General features: G+C 44.1%; 1 protein-coding gene across 1 annotated transcript in view; it reads right to left on the bottom strand.

Annotated features, from left to right (window-relative positions):
* Positions 1-1,043: 1,043 nt before the first annotated feature.
* Positions 1,044-22,717, bottom strand: part of myo10l3 (myosin X, like 3) — a 346,533-nt gene continuing 324,859 nt past the window's right edge. Inside the window, 6 exon segments of the mRNA XM_084314976.1 lie at positions 1,044-3,340; positions 8,105-8,296; positions 9,625-10,092; positions 12,795-12,921; positions 14,127-14,263; positions 18,475-18,682. Coding sequence (XP_084171102.1) covers positions 3,236-3,340; positions 8,105-8,296; positions 9,625-10,092; positions 12,795-12,921; positions 14,127-14,263; positions 18,475-18,682 — 1,237 coding nt within the window. The 3' untranslated portion in view covers positions 1,044-3,235.

Genomic DNA, 22,717 nt, shown 5'->3' with positions numbered 1-22,717 from the left:
CGTCACTTCTTGACTTAAAAGTTAGTTATTGGGCGCACCATCCCTGTTCGTTGTGGAGGAAGATGTGTCATCTGTTTGCCATTTGATCTGTTCTTATTTTTATGGCACTCTGGGCTTTTTCTTATAGCTGCTAGGTGAAGGGTGAAGGGTTGCACTATTAGCTTTTGACTGAATTCTCCTGTGGCCTTTTCCAGAAACCGCTAGATGATTTTGATCCCTCCTGTAATGCTTATACGGGTCATTTTGATCAATTTAATTTACGACACAGGCCTTGAGCGGGATCTTGGTGTCAAAGTTAGCTTTTGAGCATATGGGCAACTGTGTTGGTGTGCTAGTTTGGTTTTGAAAAGAGAATGTGAGGTTTTGTGTACGGTATGTATAGCTTCACTAGCTTGAGAAAAGTGTTTTGTGTTTTAGAGTATTGGGAAAAGGGAGGGCAGTTTCATGAAATGTGTTTTAGCAATCGTGAAAAACGGTATTGACGCTGAAGTCATTAGGTGGAGTTGAGCGCCCTCTTGGGGTTTTGTTTTGGGGAAGTTTGTCCCAGTTCTGTTGTTGTGATTTTGGAGTGGGAAGAGGAAGGAGGTGAATAAAGGATAAACCGTTATGTTGATGATCAAGTCTCCCGTGTTTTTATTTGATCATAGATAGAAGTATATAGGCGTCCTATTCCTTGGTTACAATGAATTAAAAATGTACCCGTTTAGAAACTAAAAACATGTTTCCGTTCATATTCATTATGTTTGGGTGGTGGGACTATCCATTTGTTTATGTTTGGATCCCTGATGGGGACTTTAAAATGCCTCGTTTTATTGTCACAGTTGTGTGTTATGTTTTATAATAGAAGAATATGCTTGAAGAAGACCAGAAGGGTCGAAACGTCGCATCTGCCTTTTTTTTTTGTCAAATAAACAACTTGGAACTACGAATGAGTTGCGAGCCCTGCTTTATCTTATGTTTTATAATAGACCCACATTTCACCTCCATTTCATTCCACAACACAGAGAAGACAAGATAATTAAACATCAAACACCTTGTGAAATACAATAATTTATTAAAGCATCTTTAAATTCAGTTATAAAACATCATTTTCTGATTTTTTTTGTTTGTTTCTTCAAAACAACAAGCAGAAATTTCATAAGTACAGTCATTAGTACAGTCATTGTAAATGATAAGTCTGGTGTGGCCGCCTGCAGCCAATCAGAGTCAGTGGGCGTGGAGAGAAATGGAAGACCGACAGTGATGCTGTGTCTGAATTATACTGCTACCCAGGTCTATAGACCGACAGTGATGCTGTGTCTGAATCACACTGCTAACAAGGTCTATAGACTGACAGTGATATTGTGTCTGAAACACACTGCTAACAAGGTCTATAGACTGACAGTGATATTGTATCTGAATCATACTGTTATCAAGGATGATAGCTTGACAGCCATATAGGACTACATAACACAGCGGCCTGGGCGTTCAGAAAGGAAATATAAATCAGGTTGAACTACCCCCCCCCCCCCCCCCCCTCCCAAAAAAAAAGAAAAAGAAAGAGCTTCTGGCTTTTTACGGCAATACGAAAGTCTTGCCGGCAGCACGTTCATCGATAGTCTTTAACTGAACACAAGCTGTCTCTTGTGGAGTTTGTGTCCCCGACTACACAGATCATTGGGCAAAACAGACATTGAACTAAATTAAATTAATACAAATAAAGTATTATTATTAATACATCTCCATCCCACCGTTCTATTCTGGGGAGTTGGCTTTCAGTATTCTCTCTCTCTCTCTCTCTCTCTCTCTCTCTCTCTCTCTCTCTCTCTCTCTCTCTCTCTCTCTCTCTCTCTCTCTCTCTCTCGTAATAAATAACCCAGCCCTCCATTGTCAATAACCGAAACACGTTAAAACATCCTTCAGAAACAGGAGAGCAATATCATGCTTGTTTCTCAAAAACACATTCCTTTGAAAATCACTCTCACAGTCACACTGCGTCACACAAGCACAAACACTCATTCCAACCCAGTACAACAAATGAAGTCATTCAACAATACTTTGCGTACTACTATAGCTCTATAATCGTACAGTTTAGAAGCACACATAGTCCCAACGACTGCTTTTTTTTAGTAAATGGCACCTTTAGTGAAAACACTCCAGAGATACAGTGGTTATACAGATTACATGTCTCGCTTGCTCCGGTCACCGTGGACATTATAAAAGGCAAGTGTTGTTTTCACTCCAGTTAGGGCTGCGTTTTCAGAGGCACATGCGTTTATACTGGAAGTCACAGCTACCAGTGCAGCAGGGTCTATTCACACCGAAAGACATCTTCCGTTCGTTCCTCAAAGGCCATGTCTGCGCCGAAACGACCCAAGTCCAAAATAATAACAAGACGGATGGAAGATGGAAGCTGTCAAACTCATATATAAGGCATTAAGTTGACGGAGCTATTCTCCCTGCAGGGTGCAGTGACGGTCGTCGCCCCATCGTCCTCCTGAGGAATCTCCACGCGGGAGAATGTAACAAGGCCTCCTAGTTCTGTAGAAAGATCGCTTGAATGATACGTCCCTGGACTCATTCAAATCTCACCTCTTCATCAAATGTATCAATGACTCTGCATGACTTCCCGCTTTTTTTTTTTTTACCCAATTGTTCCTCTGATTTCCTTCCCCTTAGTTTGCCCCCCTCCTCTGTTAAGCGCCTTGGGTTTCCTGAAAGGCGCTATATAAATTTAAGGTATTATTATTATTATTATTGAATGTCAAATCTCTTCTTTTTCACCTTTGCACGCTGTGACACGTTCTCATACGAGGAGGAACTGTTTGAGATCCAGGTTTAAAAGCAACACACTGTTCTGGAATTGGAACGGAAGACAAATGTGGATAATATTATATGTTTCGTAAGGTACATTTGAAGCACAATGTGTGAACTGACCCATGTAGATAAAATGTGAGCAAATAACACCATTATTCAGTCCGGAGACAGAGATGAGGAGGGAAAAGAGATATTGTTCTGCAGGTTCTACCAGGTTCTGAACGACGCCACGCCCCTCCAGGGACGTCACCATACTGTTCTGTGTCTCTAGTACACAACAGTCTTTCCGATCATCGTCTATTCCGCTAGAAAAGCTCTGTCGTGTTCAGATGTCCGTCCCCCTGGTCGTCATGTCCTCTTCCCATGATTCATTGCGGTGGCTGAGAACCCGGGGGGGGGGGGGGGGGGGGGGGGGGGGGGGTGTCCTCCCTCCGGTCCGTCACCTGATCCAGTTGGTCCCGTAGCTGGACACGGACCTCACGCTGCACCGCTTCTTCACGATCATGTTGATGTAGGCCTTCATGATCTTAGTGATCTCTCCCACCTGCCAGGGGACCAATCACACAACGACTCGTTCAGTTAATCCATTTCATTAACCTTCACTTAACCACCTGCCAGGGGACCAATCACACGACGACTCGTTCAGTTAATCCATTTCATTAACCTTCACTTAACCACCTGCCAGGGGACCAATCACACGACGACTCGTTCAGTTAATCCATTTCATTAACCTTCACTTAACCACCTGCCAGGGGACCAATCACACGACGACTCGTTCAGTTAATCCATTTCATTAACCTTCACTTAACCACCTGCCAGGGGACCAATCACACGACTCATTCAGTTAATCCACACACACGCGCATGTGACGGATCATACTGGGTCTGCGTTGTGTTTGATGTTAAATGAGAATGTCCCGAGGGGGAGTCGAACAGGGGGCTCCTGCGTCCGACGACACAGACCGCTGCACTAAGAAGTGAATTCACTCCTAACTACCGTACCTATGCGTCTGTTAACCCTGTTATGGGGAAGTGAGTTTAATTTACCAGCCCGCACTGCCACAGTCACTCGTCAACACACCTGTTTCCGTGACTGTGGACATACCCACGGGCTTCCCCGTTACACGCACACACACGCGCACACACACACACACGCACGCACACACACAAATAATTCATTAAGACTAGATCCTGGAGTTTAAGTTCATTAAGAGTGACTAGATCCTGGAGTTTAAGTTCATTAAGAGTGACTAGATCCTGGAGTTTAAGTTCATTAAGAGTGACTAGATCCTGGAGTTTAAGTTCATTAACCCTTTCACTACCACACTACCAACGGGTTAACCCTTTCACTGCCACACGTCAAAGGGTTAACCCTTTCACAACCACACTACAGACGGTTAATCCTCACATTTGACCCATTCTCTCACACATTCACACACCGACGGCGGAGGCGACCATGCACAGGAATCCAACCAGGAACCTCCGGATTGCCAGACGACTGCACACACTGCAGACCATTTGTATTAACGTCTGCAATCTGTTAATACAAATTTTCAATCAATCAATCATTCATTCATCGTAGGGCTGTCCCCGACTAAGGATTTGGATGGTCGACTATGATTGGCCAAAATTTGCCGTTAGTCGACTATTGGTCGACTAAAAAAAATTAAATAAAAAAAAAAGGTATAATATGATGGGTGAAATCCTCTTTCAGTGCCTCTGTGCCTGTTTTCGTAGGCAGTTAGCCTCTGGTATGCGTGCCATTAGCGTTAGGCCTCTAGCTTCTAGGCCTCTTTTCTTTTGGAAAGAATGATAAAAAAAATAATAATAATAATAAATTATAAATATTTTTTATAATATAATAATAATAATAACTTTATTTGTATAGCACTTTTCATACAGAGGTTGCAGTTCAAAGTGCTTCACAACAGCAAAAAATACAGGCATAAGCGAGCATAAAAAGATAGACAGGTAGAATCACAGTGTTTCACATTAGGATCTAGCATCCTAATAGGCTCTCTATTCAGTAATACTCCTGTAATTCATGAACAAATAATCACAGTGTTTCACATTTGGATCTAGCAAATAATAAGAATAAAATGATTCAGTTTAAAAATAGTCATAAATAATCAGTGTTTCACATTTGGATCTAGCAAATAATAAGAATAGTTTAAAATGATTCAGTTTAAAAATAGTCATCAGTAAGAAGTAAAAAGTGCAATAACCGACACATGAATTTGATAGGCAGTGTAAAAGAGTAGGCAGGGTAAGAATAAATACAAGTTGTGTCAGGATATCCCTGATGTTTCCTCTTGCCACTAGGTGGTAGCAGATATCTATCAGTGAAATGCCTGAGCAAAGAGATAGGTTTTAAGCTGTCTTTTAAAGATGTCTAGCGAGTTGGCTTCCCTGATGTTTTGGGGTAGTTTGTTCCATATTTTTGGGGCATAGTTGATAAAGGCTGCATTACCGATCCTCTTTTGACTGCTTCTGGGAGCCTCTAGTAGTCCAGCAGCTGATGATCGCAGTGTTCTTGCTGGTGTGTAATTTATTAGAGTGTTGGCGATGTAGCTAGGTCCCTGTCCATTTAGAGCTTTGTATGTAAGGAGAAGGACCTTAAAGTCAATTCTAAATGTTACAGGAAGCCAGTGTAAAGCGGCTAGGACTGGACTAATGTGCTCTCTCCTTTTGGTTCTAGTTAGCAGTCGGGCTGCAGAGTTTTGGATTAGCTGAAGCCTCTCTGTGGTTTTCTTAGGGAGACCTGTGAAAAGTGCATTACAGTAGTCTAACCGGCTAGATATGAATGCATGAATTAGCTTCTCAGCATCGTTCTGATTAATAAATGGTCGTACTTTTGCTATATTTCTGAGATGGAAGAACGATGTTTTCTTCACTTTGCTAATATGAGAATTGAAGTTCAGTTCTGAATCTATGATAACCCCAAGACTAGTGACCTCAGATTTGATCCAAGGGGTTAGTCCCCCCAGGTTCTTTATTAATGTTTCTTTTTTAGTTTTGGAGCCGATAATTAGAATTTCAGTTTTGTTCTCGTTTAGTTTCAGGAAGTTCTTACTCATCCATTTATTTATTGCCAGTAAGCAGTCTGTAATGGAGCTAATCGCTGTATCATTTGGTTCAGCAGATATGTACAGTTGTGTATCATCCGCATAGCTATGGAAATCTACATTATGTTCTCTGATGATATCACCCAGCGGTAACATGTAAAGGGAGAAGAGTAAAGGACCTAAGCAACTCCCTTGTGCAACTCCATAGTTGTTGTCGTATATATCAGACATGTGATCTCCTAGTTTAACATAGAATTTCCTCCCTCTGATGTATGTTTTAAACCAGCCCAGCACATGGTCTGAGAAACCGACATGGTTTTCAAGACGATCGATTAGAATATCGTGATCGATTGTATCAAATGCTGCACTGAGATCTAACAGGATAAGGATGGAGATCTTATTCTCGTCAGAGTTTAGTCTGAGGTCACTGATTATTTTGGTGAGGGCAGTTTCAGTGCTATGATATTTTCTGAATCCTGACTGAAATTCTTCTAAGATGTTGTTTTCTTCAAGAAAGGAATTTATTTGAACTGAAACTATCTTTTCAAGTACTTTACTAATGAATGGTTGGATATGTAAGGGATAATGTATGGCTACGAGGTCATTGTCGCAAAATAATTGACCGACACGGAGTTTAAAATACTGAGGCGCCGCGCCGAGGTGTTTTAAACGTAGTGAAGGTCAATTATTTTGCGACAATGACCGAGTAGGCTATACATTATCCCGCTTATTACATGGCTAACTTACTAACAATATACCTAATTCATTTGACAAATCGCAGTTGTTCTGTGGCTCTGTCAGCCCAAATAAAGTGATTATTATTATCGCGGGCAGCCTCTGGCTCCGCTGTCAGTGCAGCGCTATACATTATCCCGCTTATTACATGGCTAACTTACTAACAATATACCTAATTCATTTGACAAATCGCAGTTGTTCTGTGGCTCTGTCAGCCCAAATAAAGTGATTATTATTATCGCGGGCAGCCTCTGTGTTCTGGCTCCGCTGTGTTCTGCTCCGCTCGTCGCTCCGCCCCCTGTCATCGCCGGCACGGCAGTGTCTAATTGCACTGAAACAGTGTGTCAGTGGGCTTGATTGCGAACAGCTGCGCTCTGCGGTCATTATTGAAAAAATCAGTCGGGGGGCTGTTGACCAATCACAAGCAAGCATTTCGGCGAATGTGAAAACGCCATGTAATAATGGACGATAATTTGCCATTTCATTACTATCCAAGTTAGGTTTTTTTAGTAATGGCTTTACAACTGCTGTTTTAAAGGCATCCGGGAAAATACCAGTCCTAAGGGAAGTGTTTATGATATCTAGCACAGGGCTTGAAACACTATTAAATACCCGTTTGAAGAAAGCTGTAGGTTTAGGGTCAATGTCTGAGGTGGAGGAGTTACATTCTGAGACAGTTTTGCAGAGTACATCTAATGTGATGCATGTGAAACTTCTCATGGTTACATTGCACGGTTTGCCGCAATCAACTTTATTTCCATCATGAGTAATGCTGGCCCTGATCAAGGTTATTTTGTTGTTAAAGAATAGTGCAAGTTCTTCACACTTAACCGTTGATGACTGAGGAGGTGTAGGGGCAGTGTTGAGTAGTACATTAATAGTGGAAAAGAGGATTCTGGAGTTTCCAGCATTTTCTGTAATGATTTTAGAGAAGTAATCTTTCCTTGCTAAGCGGATGGTTTTATTATAAGCAGTTAAAGCATCTTTGTATATATCACAGCATATGGTGGTTTTTGTTTTTCTCCATTTTCGCTCCGCTGCACGACATTTCCTTTTTTCTTCGTTGACCGTATTATAGTTTAACCAGGGCGAGGCTCTAGTTTTCTTCTTTTTCGTTTTTAATGGGGCGACAGAATTTAATATAGATGACATTGCATCATTGAGATTTTCTACCATTTCATTTAGAGAGCTGTCATGATTGTGTGGTTCATGTAGTCTGATAAGATCAATGAACTTTGATTCAGCCTTGTCGTTTAGGAGCCTCTTTTTAACTATGATTTCTTTTTTTGTTTTAGTAAGGGTTATTTGAGTATCAAAAAATATACAGTGATGGTCGGAGAGAGGTAATTCAGTTATTGAGATATTTGTTATGCTTAGCCCAGTTGTTGTTATAACTATATATATATATTTCTTTATATTCGACTAAGAGGTTGGCCAGTCGACTACGGCTACTTTTGACCGATTAGTCGACTAATCGACTAATAGGGGTCAGCCATAATTCATCATTACCTGTGGCGTCTCGAAGAACATCTCCCTCTCGTCCACGGTGATCTTGTAGGTGCCGGGCTGCGGGGCCCCGAAGAAGACGATGTGCTCGTAAGGGAAGGTCTCCAGGGGCCGGGGGTCCCCCCTCTTGTAGATGGACACGTTCTCGGCGCTCACGCTCAGCCACAGGTCGTGAGGGAAGCCTCCTTCTTTGCACTTTGTTTTGAAGACACAAAGAGAGAGAGTGCGATCAACACCACGCTGTGTGCGCACGTCACCACGTTATTGATGATTATCGATCGATTGATCTTTATTTTTGATTTTTATTAGGGATGTCCGATATTATCGGCCGATATTGGCATTAAAATGTGATATCGGAAAATATCGGTATCGGTAAATTTTTTATTTTTTTTTACATTTCTATAACCTTTATTTACCCAGGCAAGCAAGTAAGAACAAATTCTGATTTTATTTATTGTCAAAAGTATGCATAATGTTGTGTTAATTACACAACAAGAGATATGTAATGTTAATTACCTGAAATTATTCCGTTTTTGGGGGGGGGGAAACCCTGCATATATCGGTATCGGTTGATATCGGTATCGGAAATTAAGAGTTGGACAATATCGGTATCGGTAAAAAAGCCAATATCGAGCATCCCTAATTTGTATCCTTCTCATGCTCTGTGGTCGTCGATGAATGGACAATAATGAGAAACGGGGAATACTACGGAAAACTAAATTCTGAACAAAGAAGCAAAAAAGCAAGCTTCTTTGAGAATGACATTTTTTATTTTTTTGTATCCACTTTTTCTCCTTATTTTCTATTTTTCTCCCATCCCAATTTCGTATCGCCAATTCTTTTTCCCTTCAATTCTCCCCTCCCCCATCTTGAACGTTGCTAGACTATGCCTCCCACTGGTCGGCTGTAGTGAGGATAGAAGCCTTGCATCACGTGTCCCCTCCGGTACATGAGGAGGCAGCCTGTCACATCTTTTCACCAGACAGCGCAAACTCTCAGTGGCGAGGAGTAACGCGTGGGAGGTTCACGCTGCCCCAGATACTTCCTGACTCTGCTGTGCAGGCGTCACCCAACCGACCTGTAGGAGTCGCTGTCCACAACGTCCAATCCCCACCCATCGACTTTCCACCCGCTACCTCTGCCAATTGAGATAGTATGGCATTAAAATGTGATATCGGAAAATATCGTTATCGGTTTTCAAAAAAAAAAAAAAAAATCTTTTTTTCTTTTTTTACATTTCTATAACCTTTATATACTCAGGCAAGCAAGTAAAAACAAATTATTATTTTATTTATTGTCAAAAGTATGCATAATGTTGTGTTAATTCCACGACAAGAGATATGTAATGTTAATTACCTAAAATTATCCAGTTTTTTTCGGGGGGAAACCCCGCATATATCGGTATCGGTTGATATCGGTATCGGAAAATAAGAGTTGGACAATATCGGTATATCGGTAAAAAAGCCAATATCGAACATCCCTATTCTGAACCATAATCGGAAAATATCCAAAAAAACACGTACCTCCACGTCAAAGAGCGTGGATCCGTATCCAGGCCACTCCTTGATGACGCCCATGTACTTGATCATGGCCTGGTGCTGGTCCAGCACCTGCAGACGGGGCCACTTGGCCAGGATACTGGCCCTGGTGGCCGAGGTCTCCTCCTTGATCCACATCTCCAGCATCTGCTCCTCCTCCATGCGCTGCTTCTTCATGGAGCCCGTCTTCAGGCCCCGTCGCAGCGTGCCGTCCAGGAAACTGGTCCTCCGTCGCTCCAGGGTCTGGCCCCCCGGAGGCCCCGAGGCCCCCCCCGAGCCCACCTTGGTGAACTGCAGGATGCGGTGGCGCAGGCGGCCCACGGGGTAGACGCCGTCCAGGCTCCAGTTGACCCGGGCCTTGGTGCCGTGCAGGAACTGCAGCCGCAGGGCGGCCAGGTGCTGCAGGGTCTCCTCCGGGGCGGGGAAGTGGCCGCTGATCAGACTCTCGTGGGCCTGGAGGGGAACACAGCATCATAGGGGGATGGAGTCCGAGTCACTATGCTCACAGAGCGGGGCTCAGGGGCTCTGGGACTCAGGGGTTCAGGGACTCAGACTCAGGGGCTCTGACTCAGGGATTAGGGACTCAGACTCAGGGGCTCTGACTCAGGGATTAGGGACTCAGACTCAGGGACTATAGGACCCAGGGATTAGGGATTAGGGACTCTGGGGCTCATGGATTAGGGACTCATGGATTAGGGAATCATGGATTAGGGACTCAGGGATTAGGGGCTCAGGGTCTCTGGGACTCAGGGGTTGGGGACTCAGGGATTAGGGACTATGGGGCTCAGGGACTAGGGACTCTGGGGCTCAGGGATTAGGCGCTCAGGGATTAGGGACTCAGGGATTAGGGACTCATGGACTCAGGGATTAGGCGTTCAGGGATTAGGGACTCAGGGATTAGGGACTCATGGACTCAGGGATTAGGGACTCAGGGATTAGGCGCTCAGGGATTAGGGACTCATGGATTAGGGACTCAGGGATTAGGGACTCAGGGATTAGGGACTCAGGGATTAGGGACTCCTCGAAGGGGTTCCAGGAGGTTCCCCGGAAAAATGAGAAATAGCTTAATTTCCCTATAATTTGATTCACTAGACCAGGGGTGTCAAACATACGGCCTGCGGGCCGGTTCCGCCGGGTGGCTCTGCTAAGTGTGGAAGACATGCATTGCATTTCTATAAAACTTTGCCAGCAGCCGGAGGACTAACGACAGCAGAACTCGAGAACTACTAGGAATGTCTGATCACTGAGTGCCTTATGCCTACTGCACCTGTGTATACTGTATATTTACTTACTCATAGTATATATTTAGATTATAGTGTATATTGTAACTATATTTATTGTAATGCAAATATAACTGATAGGGCATACATACCCTCATCTGCACCTTGATTTACACTGCCTACTCGCTCATATGCGTACACTCAGAGTTAATTATATTGTTATATTGTTTACACAGCCTATTTTTATTTGTACTTTTCTACTGTACTATAATTTTATGACCTGTATCATGTCTTCTACTATTACCATGTACGTGTACCCCCCCCCCCCCCCATGCTGCTATGATGCCTGCATGTCCCCAAGGGGATCAATAAAGGAACATCTTATATCATCTTATTATAATAAACCTCTTGCATCTTGAAGCTTGATCTTTATAATAAAAGTAACTGCTATTCCCAATCAGTCCACTGGGGGTCGCACTGTATCCATAAGAGCATAGATGGACAACACTGAGAACCAGAACTAAATTTGTCAATAGCCTCTGTGTGACACCCTCACCCCTAAATTACTTTGTCAAAAAAAGAGAAAGGTGGACACAGAGTGCAGAGTTATTATTGTTATAAAGTCAAATACTATATTTTTCAGTTCCAAATATTTCTGATCAAATGTTTTGCTTCTCTGTAGATCCACTGGGATCAGTAAGTTGTAATGCACATGTGTAAATGATCAACTGAAGCACAGTATTGTTGAAATGTCACTGTTTTTTCTTAATAAATGTCAGTTTGCTCATAATGTTTTGTAAAAAGACAGCTCATTACATGTGAATATTTTCTGAATGTACTTGTACTTATTTGCACTTAACGCAAACAAGAAATATGGTCGTTAACTAATGTTACTGGTCCGGCCCACTCGAGATAAAAGAGGGCAGTATGCGGCACCTTAACGAGTTCGACACCCCTGCACTATACATTTGCACAGAGAACGTAGACGATTGGCCGCATCGTAATCATAGGTCTCACTCTCTCCACCTACACAGTTATGGGGGTCTATTTGGGTGCTTCCTTGAAATGAAAAATAGCTGTTATCTCACAACACAATCACAGCAGAGCACACTCTGGACCGCGGCCCATGTATGAAAAGTGCTATATAGATAGTTATTCATATTTATTATTATTATATTGTTTTTTTTTTATCCACTTTTTCTCCCATTTTCTATTTTTCTCCCATCCCAATTTCGTATCATCGAATTCAACCCTCCCCTGTCTCGAACGCTGTTTCTTGCCTCCCACAAGCCGGCTGCAATGTGGACTAAGTCATACATAGCACGAGTCCCCTCCGATACTCGAGGTAACAGCAGTCGCATCTTTTCACCTGCGCAGCGCAATCTTTCAGCGTCAGGGGTCTGCGCTTTGGAGGGGTGCCGCCCCCATCGCTTCCTGATTCTACTGCGCAGGCGCACCAACCGACCTGTAGGAGTCGCTGTCCACAACGCCCGATCCCCACCCATCAGTTTCCCACCCCCTAATACTGCCAATGTGTATTAGTACAGACGACCAGCTAAACTGAAAGCAATGTGGAGCGCTGGGCTCGAACAGGTGAACCCAGCGTCTCCAGTATTCGTGGTGAGCGCCTTGCCTTGCCCACTGCACCACGTAGCCGCCCTTATTATTATATTGTTAAAAAAAATGCATGCATTGAAATGTCTGTAAGTCTCGACGACATTGGAAATGAGGGTGACCTCAATTGTCCTTTTTTCGAGAATAAATAAAGGTTTGAATTGAATTGAACATTTCAAATACCCGTATAAACCTTTAATATAGACCATTGATCATATTCACACGGCGGCCATTTTGCTCTAATGCCATGCTCAGATTGGGTTCCACCCCGTACAGTGAATATAGTCGATAGCAAAACATAGAATTGTTTATGAAACTTACTTGCTCAAACATGAAGGCAAACTCCACCCCTTCCTTGGGCATGCTCTCCACATCCAGGAAGCAGTAGAGCTTGAAGTAGAGCTTCCAATGGCCGCCGTCCTCCTCCATCTCCTCACTGCCTGCCAGCCTGGAGGGGGAGCCACCATGCATTTTAAAGGAACACTCCAAACATTTTGGGAAATACACGTATTTGCCATCTTCCCCAGAGTCGGGTGAGAAGATTGATATGAGTTGTCTCTCTGTGCGTCAGTTTGGGAGTTGTTGGAAGCTGTATTTTTTTCATTGTTGACGGAGCTATAGGCTACTGCTTCCAGTCCTTGTGCTAAGCTAGGCTAGCTGCCCCCTACTGCTTCCAGTCCTTATGCTAAGCTAGGCTAGCTGCTCCCTACTGCTTCCAGTCCTTCTGCTAAGCTAGGCTAGCTGCTCCCTACTGCTTCCAGTCCTTGTGCGAAGCTAGGCTAGCTGCTCCCTACTGCTTCCAGTCCGTATGCTAAGCTAGGCTAGCTGCTCCCTACTGCTTCCAGTCCTTCTGCTAAGCTAGGCTAGCTGCTCCCTACTGCTTCCAGCCCTTGTGCTAAGCTAGCTCCTCCCTACTGCTTCCAGTCATTGTGCTAAGCTAGGCTACCTCCTCCCTACTGCTTCCAGTCCTTGTGCTAAGCTAGGCTAGCTGCTCCCTACTGCTTCCAGTCCTTGTGCTAAGCTATGCTAGCTGCTCCCTACTGCTTCCAGCCCTTGTGCTAAGCTAGGCTAGCTGCTCCCTACTGCTTCCAGTCCTTATGCTAAGCTAGGCTAGCTGCTCCCTACTGCTTCCAGTCCTTGTGCTAAGCTAGGCTAGCTGCTCCCTACTGCTTCCAGTCCTTGTACGAAGCTAGGCTAGCTGCTCCCTACTGCTTCCAGCCCTTGTGCTAAGCTAGGCTAGCTGCTCCCTACTGCTTCCAGTCCTTGTGGTAAGCTAGACTAGCTGCTCCCTACTGCTTCCAGTCATTGTGCTAAGCTAGGCTAGCTGCTCCCTACTGCTTCCAGTCCTTCTGCTAAGCTAGGCTAGCTGCTTCCTACTGCTTCCAGCCCTTGTGCTAAGCTAGCTCCTCCCTACTGCTTCCAGTCATTGTGCTAAGCTAGGCTACCTCCTCCCTACTGCTTCCAGTCCTTGTGCTAAGCTAGGCTAGCTGCTCCTTACTGCTTCCAGCCCTTATGCTAAGCTAGGCTACCTCCTCCCTACAGCTTCCAGCCCTCTTCCCTTCATCCTCCAATCATCCAACGGTTGCCTCCCTCTGACATACTTTCTTTTGTAAAAAGACCATGTGAGTGGTGTGTGAGTTATTTTCTATTTACCTTTCAAACTTGGCCAGAACGTCAGCCACGATGACCCTGCTCTCCACGGCTCTGTCCCGGCTGGTGTTGTGTTCGAACAGAGCGAACATGTTCCTGCTGTCCTCCATCGCCAGGCCTCGGATCAGTTTCTCCACCACCTGGGGGACAGAGACACAGGGTGTATATATTTATTATATTGTTTCTACTGGATTAGAATATCCTTCTACATTTCCCCAAGATTTCACAACCCGCCGTTGTTTCTCAACTCTTCTTGGCAACATGGGTTCATCTACAGTAGAGCCTTGTATGCATTACATATATACTGTACAAAGCTCTATAACATTACTTTATATAGAAAGCTCTGTAACATTACATCTATACAAATCTCTATAACGTTACATATATACAAAGCTCTATAACATTACATATATACAAATCTCTATAACATTACATATATACAAAGCACTATAACATCTATACAAATCTCTATAACATTACATATATACAAAGCTCTATAACATCTATACAAAGCTCTATAACATTACATATTTACAAAGCTCTATAACATTACATATATACAAAGCTCTATAACATCTATACAAAGCCAACATTACATATTTACAAAGCTCTATAACATTACATATATACAAAGCTCTATAATGAACCACATAATATATACAAAGTGTCTTGCTCAAGGACACTTCGAAATGCTGCCGGGAGGAGCTGGAATCGAACCAGGAACCTTCTGATTACCAGATGACTGCATACCTCTGGTCAGCTACTGTTCATTAGCAGTGCATCAGACGTGTCTAGCCTGCCTACCTCTGGTCAGCTACATTAGAAGTGTCTAGCCCGCCTACCTCTGGTCAGCTACATTAGAAGTGTCTAGCCCGCCTACCTCTGGTCAGCTACATTAGAAGTGTCTAGCCTGCCTACCTCTGGTCAGCTACATTAGCAGTGTCTAGCCTGCCTACCTCTGGTTAGCTACATTAGAAGTGTCTAGCCTGCCTACCTCTGGTCAGCTACATTAGAAGTGTCTAGCCTGCCTACCTCTGGTCAGCTACATTAGAAGTGTCTAGCCTTGGGCGGTTAGGTGGTGTAGCGGAGATTGCGTTCGTCACCAACCCCGAAGCTGTGAGCTGGATTTGCCTGTTCGAATCCAGCTCACAGCTCCGGGGTTGTCACCAGCTTGGCTGGCCGTTCACACTAATACAATTGGCTGTATTAGAGGGTGGGAGAAGCTGGCGGGGTGGGTCCGGGTCGTTGTAAACAGCGACTCCTACAGTTCGGTCGGGGCGCCTGCTAAGCGCGGATAGGACCTGAGTGGGATAGTGTGATCCTTCCACACGCTACGCCCTCTCAGGGAGGATCCGCGCTGCCAGGTGAAAAGAAGCGGTTGATTGGCTGGACGTGTGTCGGAGGAAGCACGTGATAGCCTCCACTCTCCCAGATGATCTGACTGTGGGGGGTAAGTGCGCAGCGACCAGGAAGGGATTGGGAATTGGCATACGACTGACATTGGGATGGGAGAAAATCGGAGGAAAATGGAGGGGGAAAAAGATCAATACAAAAAAAAAAAAAAAAAAGTGTCTAGCCTGCCTACCTCTGGTCAGCTACATTAGAAGTGTCTAGCCCGCCTACCTCTGGTCAGCTACATTAGAAGTGTCTAGCCCGCCTACATCTGGTCAGCTACATTAGAAGTGTCTAGCCTGCCTACCTCTGGTCAGCTACATTAGAAGTGTCTAGCCCGCCTACCTCTGGTCAGCTACATTAGAAGTGTCTAGCCTGCCTACCTCTGGTCAGCTACATTAGAAGTGTCTAGCCCGCCTACCTCTGGTCAGCTACATTAGAAGTGTCTAGCCTGCCTACCTCTGGTCAGCTACATTAGAAGTGTCTAGCCTGTCTACCTCTGGTCAGCTACATCAGAAGTGTCTAGCCCGCCTACCTCTGGTCAGCTACATTATAAGTGTCTAGCCCGCCTACCTCTGGTCAGCTACATTAGAAGTGTCTAGCCCGCCTACCTCTGGTCAGCTACATTAGAAGTGTCTAGCCTGCCTACCTCTGGTCAGCTACATTAGCAGTGTCTAGCCTGCCTACCTCTGGTGAGCTACATCAGAAGTGTCTAGCCCACCTACCTCTGGTAAGCTACATTAGCAGTGTCTAGCCTGCCTACCTCTGGTCAGCTACATTAGAAGTGTCTAGCCCGCCTACATCTGGTCAGCTACTGTAACTGAGGGGTACAATTCCCTGACTGTATTGATAAGTATGGTATCATTAAACCACTACCGCTTTATGTACTTTAACTACTGGCCACACAGTACATGATATAGATATGATGAACACTTTCCCACCATGAAACCAAGTCCACACAAATGTATAAATCGAATATTTAATATATAGCAAAGGGTATATACAACGTTCACTTAATGACATTTATGATTTGAATGCACTTGTAAGGCAAATTAGTATTCGTAGGCAAATCAACATTGAATGTCCAATCTCTGGTTACGCAGGAAGCAAGTATACAACCTGGTTCTTTAGGGAACTATAGCGATGGTACTTAAATGATTATAGCTGGATACACTAAAGGGGGTCCCGCTGGTTGTAAGTCAGTAGGGGGGGGGGGGGGGGGGGGGGTTAGGAGAGCCGCTGGCGATATCCCATCTGGCCAACGATTTCTTGGGAGAATTCAGAGTGCTGAACACGGTGCCCACAGAACCTTGGTCCACAGATGAATACCGTTGGGCCCTCTTGTAGACGGTAGCTGCCGGTCCACAACGAAGAGACGTGAGGCGACCTCACTCGGGTTAGAGCGCCGTCTCACCTGGACTCCTCTCGGGGGTAGTTCCAACACTCACCAGTGTTGGCTGTTATCCATGGCATAATCAAAGCACCCAAAGCAAGTAGATAATCCAAGCCGTGTAGGGCTCGCCGTCGTCCGGGTAAGGTAATCCAATGTGCAGGTCCACTCGTCCTAGCCCAGAACTCCTCGGATGAAAGCACCACACGTGGTCTGCCCAGCCTGGTTAAGACTCTAGATAACGCGAGGAAACGATGGGGGTACTGCTCACTTTATAACTCTAACCGAACGATGCACCATACATAATAGACTATTATTAACTTAATAGAAATACGTCCCACTCGACGGTATAGTGCCAAACTATGACAATTCAACTATTAATCCACACGATGTCTCAATGCCATTCTGAGGCCAAGTTGACCATACTGCACCACACGTGTATCGTGGGTGAGGCTTAACGTCTTGCCACTAGGTTGGAGGGTAAAGAACTAAGGGCTAAGGGACTAAAAGAAAGTTCTACTTTACTTGCGCCATATATATATGCGCTGTGAACAAATATATGCGCTGTGAACAAATAGTACCATTCGTATTTCGGCAGACGTATTCCTACGCGGAACCGGGCTAGTAACGACATGTTCGTCGGCACGATTGAACTTGAACCAAGGGGCTTGGCTGCTGGCGCCAAGTTCTTGTCCAATGAGAGAATGAAACTATTATGGGCTGTTAGTAGACTAAAGGGATATTCAGTGTATATGTACAAGGAATATACAAGGGATATCAAACGATATACAAATACTATTAAATATATATCCATAAATAAATATATATATTCGGTTTAATCTGATCCTTCACAACAGCTACATTAGAAGTGTCTAGCCCGCCTACCTCTGGTCAGCTACATCAGAAGTGTCTAGCCTGCCTACCTCTGGTCAGCTACATTAGCAGTGTCTAGCCTGCCTACATCTGGTCAGCTACATTAGCAGTGTCTAGCCCGCCTACCTCTGGTCAGCTACATTAGAAGTGTCTAGCCTGCCTACCTCTGGTCAGCTACATTAGAAGTGTCTAGCCTGCCTACCTCTGGTCAGCTACATTAGCAGTGTCTAGCCTGCCTACCTCTGGTCAGCTACATTAGAAGTGTCTAGCCCGCCTACCTCTGGTCAGCTACATTAAAAGTGTCTAGCCCGCCTACCTCTGGTCAGCTACATTAGCAGTGTCTAGCCTGCCTACCTCTGGTCAGCTACATTAGAAGTGTCTAGCCCGCCTACCTCTGGTCAGCTACATTAGAAGTGTCTAGCCCGCCTACCTCTGGTCAGCTACATTAGCAGTGTCTAGCCCGCCTACCTCTGGTCAGCTACATTAGAAGTGTCTAGCCCGCCTACATCTGGTCAGCTACATTAGAAGTGTCTAGCCTGCCTACCTCTGGTCAGCTACATTATAAGTGTCTAGCCTGCCTACCTCTGGTCAGCTACATTAGAAGTGTCTAGCCCGCCTACCTCTGGTCAGCTACATTAGAAGTGTCTAGCCGGCCTACCTCTGGTCAGCTACATTAGAAGTGTCTAGCCTGCCTACCTCTCCAGCAGTGGTGTGAGAGTTGATGGAGATCCTGCAGGACCCTCCCCCGTGGCAGTAGACTGTCGTGGTCATCTCCTGCCTGGTCAGCAGCGCCACGATCTCCTCTTGGGAGGGAACGTACTCCCTGCACTTGGTTCTCTTCAGAGACTCACCGACGAAGTGGGCAAACATCTCAATCTCTGAGCCGGGGAACAGCTCCTTAATCCTGGGGGGAAAAACACACGTCCACACAGGTTAGACCCAGTTGCAATCCGGACAATTATGTTTTCTATATAATATATATAAAGTAATGCTGTCAATAGATAAAAAAAAATTTAAACTAATTAATCTCACAATTTTCTGTAATTAATCTAGATTAATCTAGATTAAAAATAGCATTTTTCTACTTAAGACCGAAGCTTGTTAACAGATATTTACTTATGTAAAATCATGGAATTAATGTAAAATCAACACAAAGAAAGTATATTTAGATTCAAAGATTATTTTAATAGCTTTCTTTGAATACAGTTTCTCTCCTGTGAAATACAAATGTTCAACAAAACCATCAACATTGACTCCGCTAGACCTCTTTCTTATATCCGCGGCGCTAAGATTGAAGATTTTTCACTACATAGATTAATCTAGATTCATTTATTTTAATGCTTTAAATAATTTTAATTAATCTCCAAAGTTAAAGCATTAATTTTGACAGCCCTAATATAAAGATATATATATATATTATATAGATATATAGATATAAGATATATATAGGAGGGAAAGGGGCTGGTGGTCATCTTCAAGAAAGACTTCAATCGCCAGTCGTTTTCTCATAGGGAGACTTTTTGATTATGTATAAAAAAATTGGTGAAAGCTTGAACTTTCATGAAACTGACATTTGGCAACAGTATTATGTACATAAGATGCGTGTTATGTACATATGTTATGAATGAGAGTATATGTACATATGTTATGAATAACAGTATATGTACATATGTTATGAATAACAATATATGTACATAATGAATAACAGTATATGTACATATGTTATGAATGACAGTATATGTTATGAATGACAGTATATGTTATGAATGACAGTATATGTACATATGTTATGAATGACAGTATATGTTATGAATGACAGTATATGTACATATGTTATGAATAAGATAGAAAAGCAGAAAATGTTGCAGGACCATACGACTGCAGAGTTTTTTTTGTTTTGTTCTTCTTGATTTATTGTGATGTTTCTTCTTGACTTGTTTAAAGAAGACGTGTCCGGCCCATGGGGACATTAACGTGTGTTGTCTGGCCTTACAAATACATTTGATTTGATTTGAATTAGTTGTTAATTGACCTGCCTGGTTAAATAAAGGTTAAATAAGATAATGACAGACTGTCATCACTACCTCTTGAGGTAGAACTTCAGGTAGTTGTTAACTGACCTGCCTGGTTAAATTAAGGTTAATAAATGTTAAATAAAGGTTAAGCAAAGGTTAAATAAAAGGTTAATAAAGGTTAATATTTTTTTTAGTTGTTCTGTTTTCTCCCCCTTTTTTCCGTATTTTTCTCCTATCCCAATTTAGTCGTTATGCCAATTCCCTTCAAATCAAATCAAAATTTATTTATAAGGCCCAACAACACACGTTAATGTCCCCATGGGCCGTACAGGTCTTCTTTAAACAAGTCAAGAATAAAACATAACAATAAGTCAAGAACAGAACAAGGACACCATAAGGTCCAACAAATTTAAAATAAATGCAAATAAATGAAAGAATGCAAGCACTCCCAGACATACCCCACGCGAAGGTAAGGAAAAACTCACTAAAACCTAACAATAGGTAAAAATGCTCCACAGGCAGTGTGGAGGAGAGAAACCTTAGAAGGGCCATTCAAGGGGGGATCTCCCTTCTTAGATGTCGGTGATACCTGGTCGGGGACTGACCTTTAGATTAATCTGTCTAGTTTAGTTAGGGTACAGGGTACTACATGGTACTACAGGGTACTACATGGTACTACATGGCACTACAGGGTACTACATGGCTCTACATGGTACTACATGGCACTACATGGCACTACAGGGTACTACAGGGCACTACAGGGTATTACATGGCACTACAGGGTACTACAGGGTACTACAGGGTATTACATGGCATTACAGGGTACTACATGGTACTACATGGCACTACAGGGTACTACATGTCTGCTCTTTTGCAGCACCACAAACATGGGAACTCTCTAACTCTTCCCCCCCCCTCCCCCCCTTCCCTCCCCCCTTCCCTCCCCCATCTCTCTGAGTGCCCGTCTCCTGGCGCTGACTAAGGTGATGGATGCCTCGGGGTCTTGGCCAAGATTGTAGTGACTGCTCTACATGCACCTCCGAGGCCTTGGATCAGTTATTTACCGTCGTCTGTCCGTGGTCCTGTAAACTGATTAACAGTATTAACAGACTGTTAACAGATTAACAGTCAACGCGGTTTCATTGCTGGGTTAAGTACTTCTATTCTATTCACATAATATGCTTACTTCATATATCTACTCCATTCACATATATGCTTACCACTTGTATCTATTGCTATGTCCGCCCACTACAATCACATGAGCTGTCTAACGCCTGTCCCGTCTCCCTGTCCCCCTATGACTTGCTGTCCTGGAGTGCTGACTGGAGTATCGGACGTCCCGTGATGAAAGCCGGGAGGTTGCGACCCCCTCTGCGTGCCCCCCTGTCTCCGGAGGTCTCGTAGTAGTGACCGGAGTGCCGGACGTCCCGCGATGATGTCGGAGAGTTCGCGACCCTCTCTGCGCCGCCCCCTATCTCCCTGTCTCCGGCTGTCCCTGAGCAATGACCGGAGTGTTGAATGTCCCGTGACTAAGACGGGGAGGACGTGACCCTCTTTGCGCCGCCCCTGTGCCTCAAATAGATCCGCTATCAGCTCTATCTTTAATCTTTCAAAATGTTCAGTTGCTATCGCTATTAGCTCTATCTTTAATCTTTCAAAATGTTCAGCTGCTATTGCATGCACTCATCTGTGTTTCACTACACACATGAGTGCATGCTTACCAACTGTCCGTCTGCAACACTACTATCACCAACATCTAAGAAGTTTCAAGTTTCAAGTTTCAAGTTTCTTTAATAGTTGTCATACAGAAGTACAGAATACTTTTATACAAAATGCTTCTTACTGTTACGCTCCAGAGACTGTGCAAGACAAGATAAGTATGAAATAAAATAACATAGTATAGCATGTAAATTAGAAGTAAAGAAATGAGGTCACAGTGTTCAGTATAGACATATGTACAATGTTCGATGCAGAATAGACGTAACTGAGTTACCATATAATATACAATACTATGCAGTGTACTAATATACAATACTATATAGTGCAAGGCAGAAATGGGATGAGGTGCAATTTAGGTAAAATTTACAGTAGGTGTACGAGTTGTAGTGCAAATCCTTTATCAATCAATATAAAGTGTGTTTGTGTGATCTAAAGTGTGGAGAGTGGGTGCTGCAGTGTGTTGTTTGTTTAAGTGAGTGTGTGCGTGTGGGTGTGTGTGCTGTGTGCATTTGATGGTTGTTGCATAGTGTTTATTGTTCGTTTAGCAGCCTGATGGCCTGGGGATAGAAGCTTCTTCTGAGTCTTTCTGTGCTCGCCTTAAGACTCCGGTATCACTTGCCTGACCGCAGCAGTTCAAAGAGGCAGTTGTTCGGGTGGCTTGAGTCCTTAATAATTCTCTTAGCCTTCCCCCTGCACCGCTTGTTGTAAATGTTCTGGAGGGTGGGAAGCCCCCCTCCAATTGTGCGTTCGGCTGAACGTGTCACTCTTTGTAGTCTGCTACGGTCTTGTGCAGTGCTATTCCCAAACCAGGAGGTGATGTTGCCAGTCAGGATGCTCTCTATTGTACATGAGTAGAAGTTCCTAAGGATCTTCTGACTGACTTGGAACTTCCTTAGGCGCCTGAGGAAGTAGAGGCGTTGTCGTGCCTTCTTCACAACACTGTCAATGTGTGTGGTCCATGTCAAATCCTCGGATATGTGGGCTCCGAGGTACTTGAAACTGTTCACTCTCTCAACCGGTGCCCCGTCGATGCTGAGGGGGCTGTAGTCCTTGACCCCCGACCTCCTGAAGTCCACAATCATCTCTTTTGTTTTGCTGACGTTCAGGGAGAGGCAGTTCTCCTGACACCACTGTGACAGATTCTCTACCTCTTCCAGGTAGGCCCTCTCGTCGTTGGCAGAGATCAGGCCCACCACTACTGGGTC

Source organism: Notolepis coatsorum, assembly GCF_963971535.1.
Source record: "Notolepis coatsorum genome assembly, chromosome: 5".
Taxonomy (NCBI): domain Eukaryota; kingdom Metazoa; phylum Chordata; class Actinopteri; order Aulopiformes; family Paralepididae; genus Notolepis; species Notolepis coatsorum.
The sequence above is the reverse complement of the archived record's forward strand: the minus strand, read 5'-3'. Positions and strand labels throughout refer to the sequence as shown.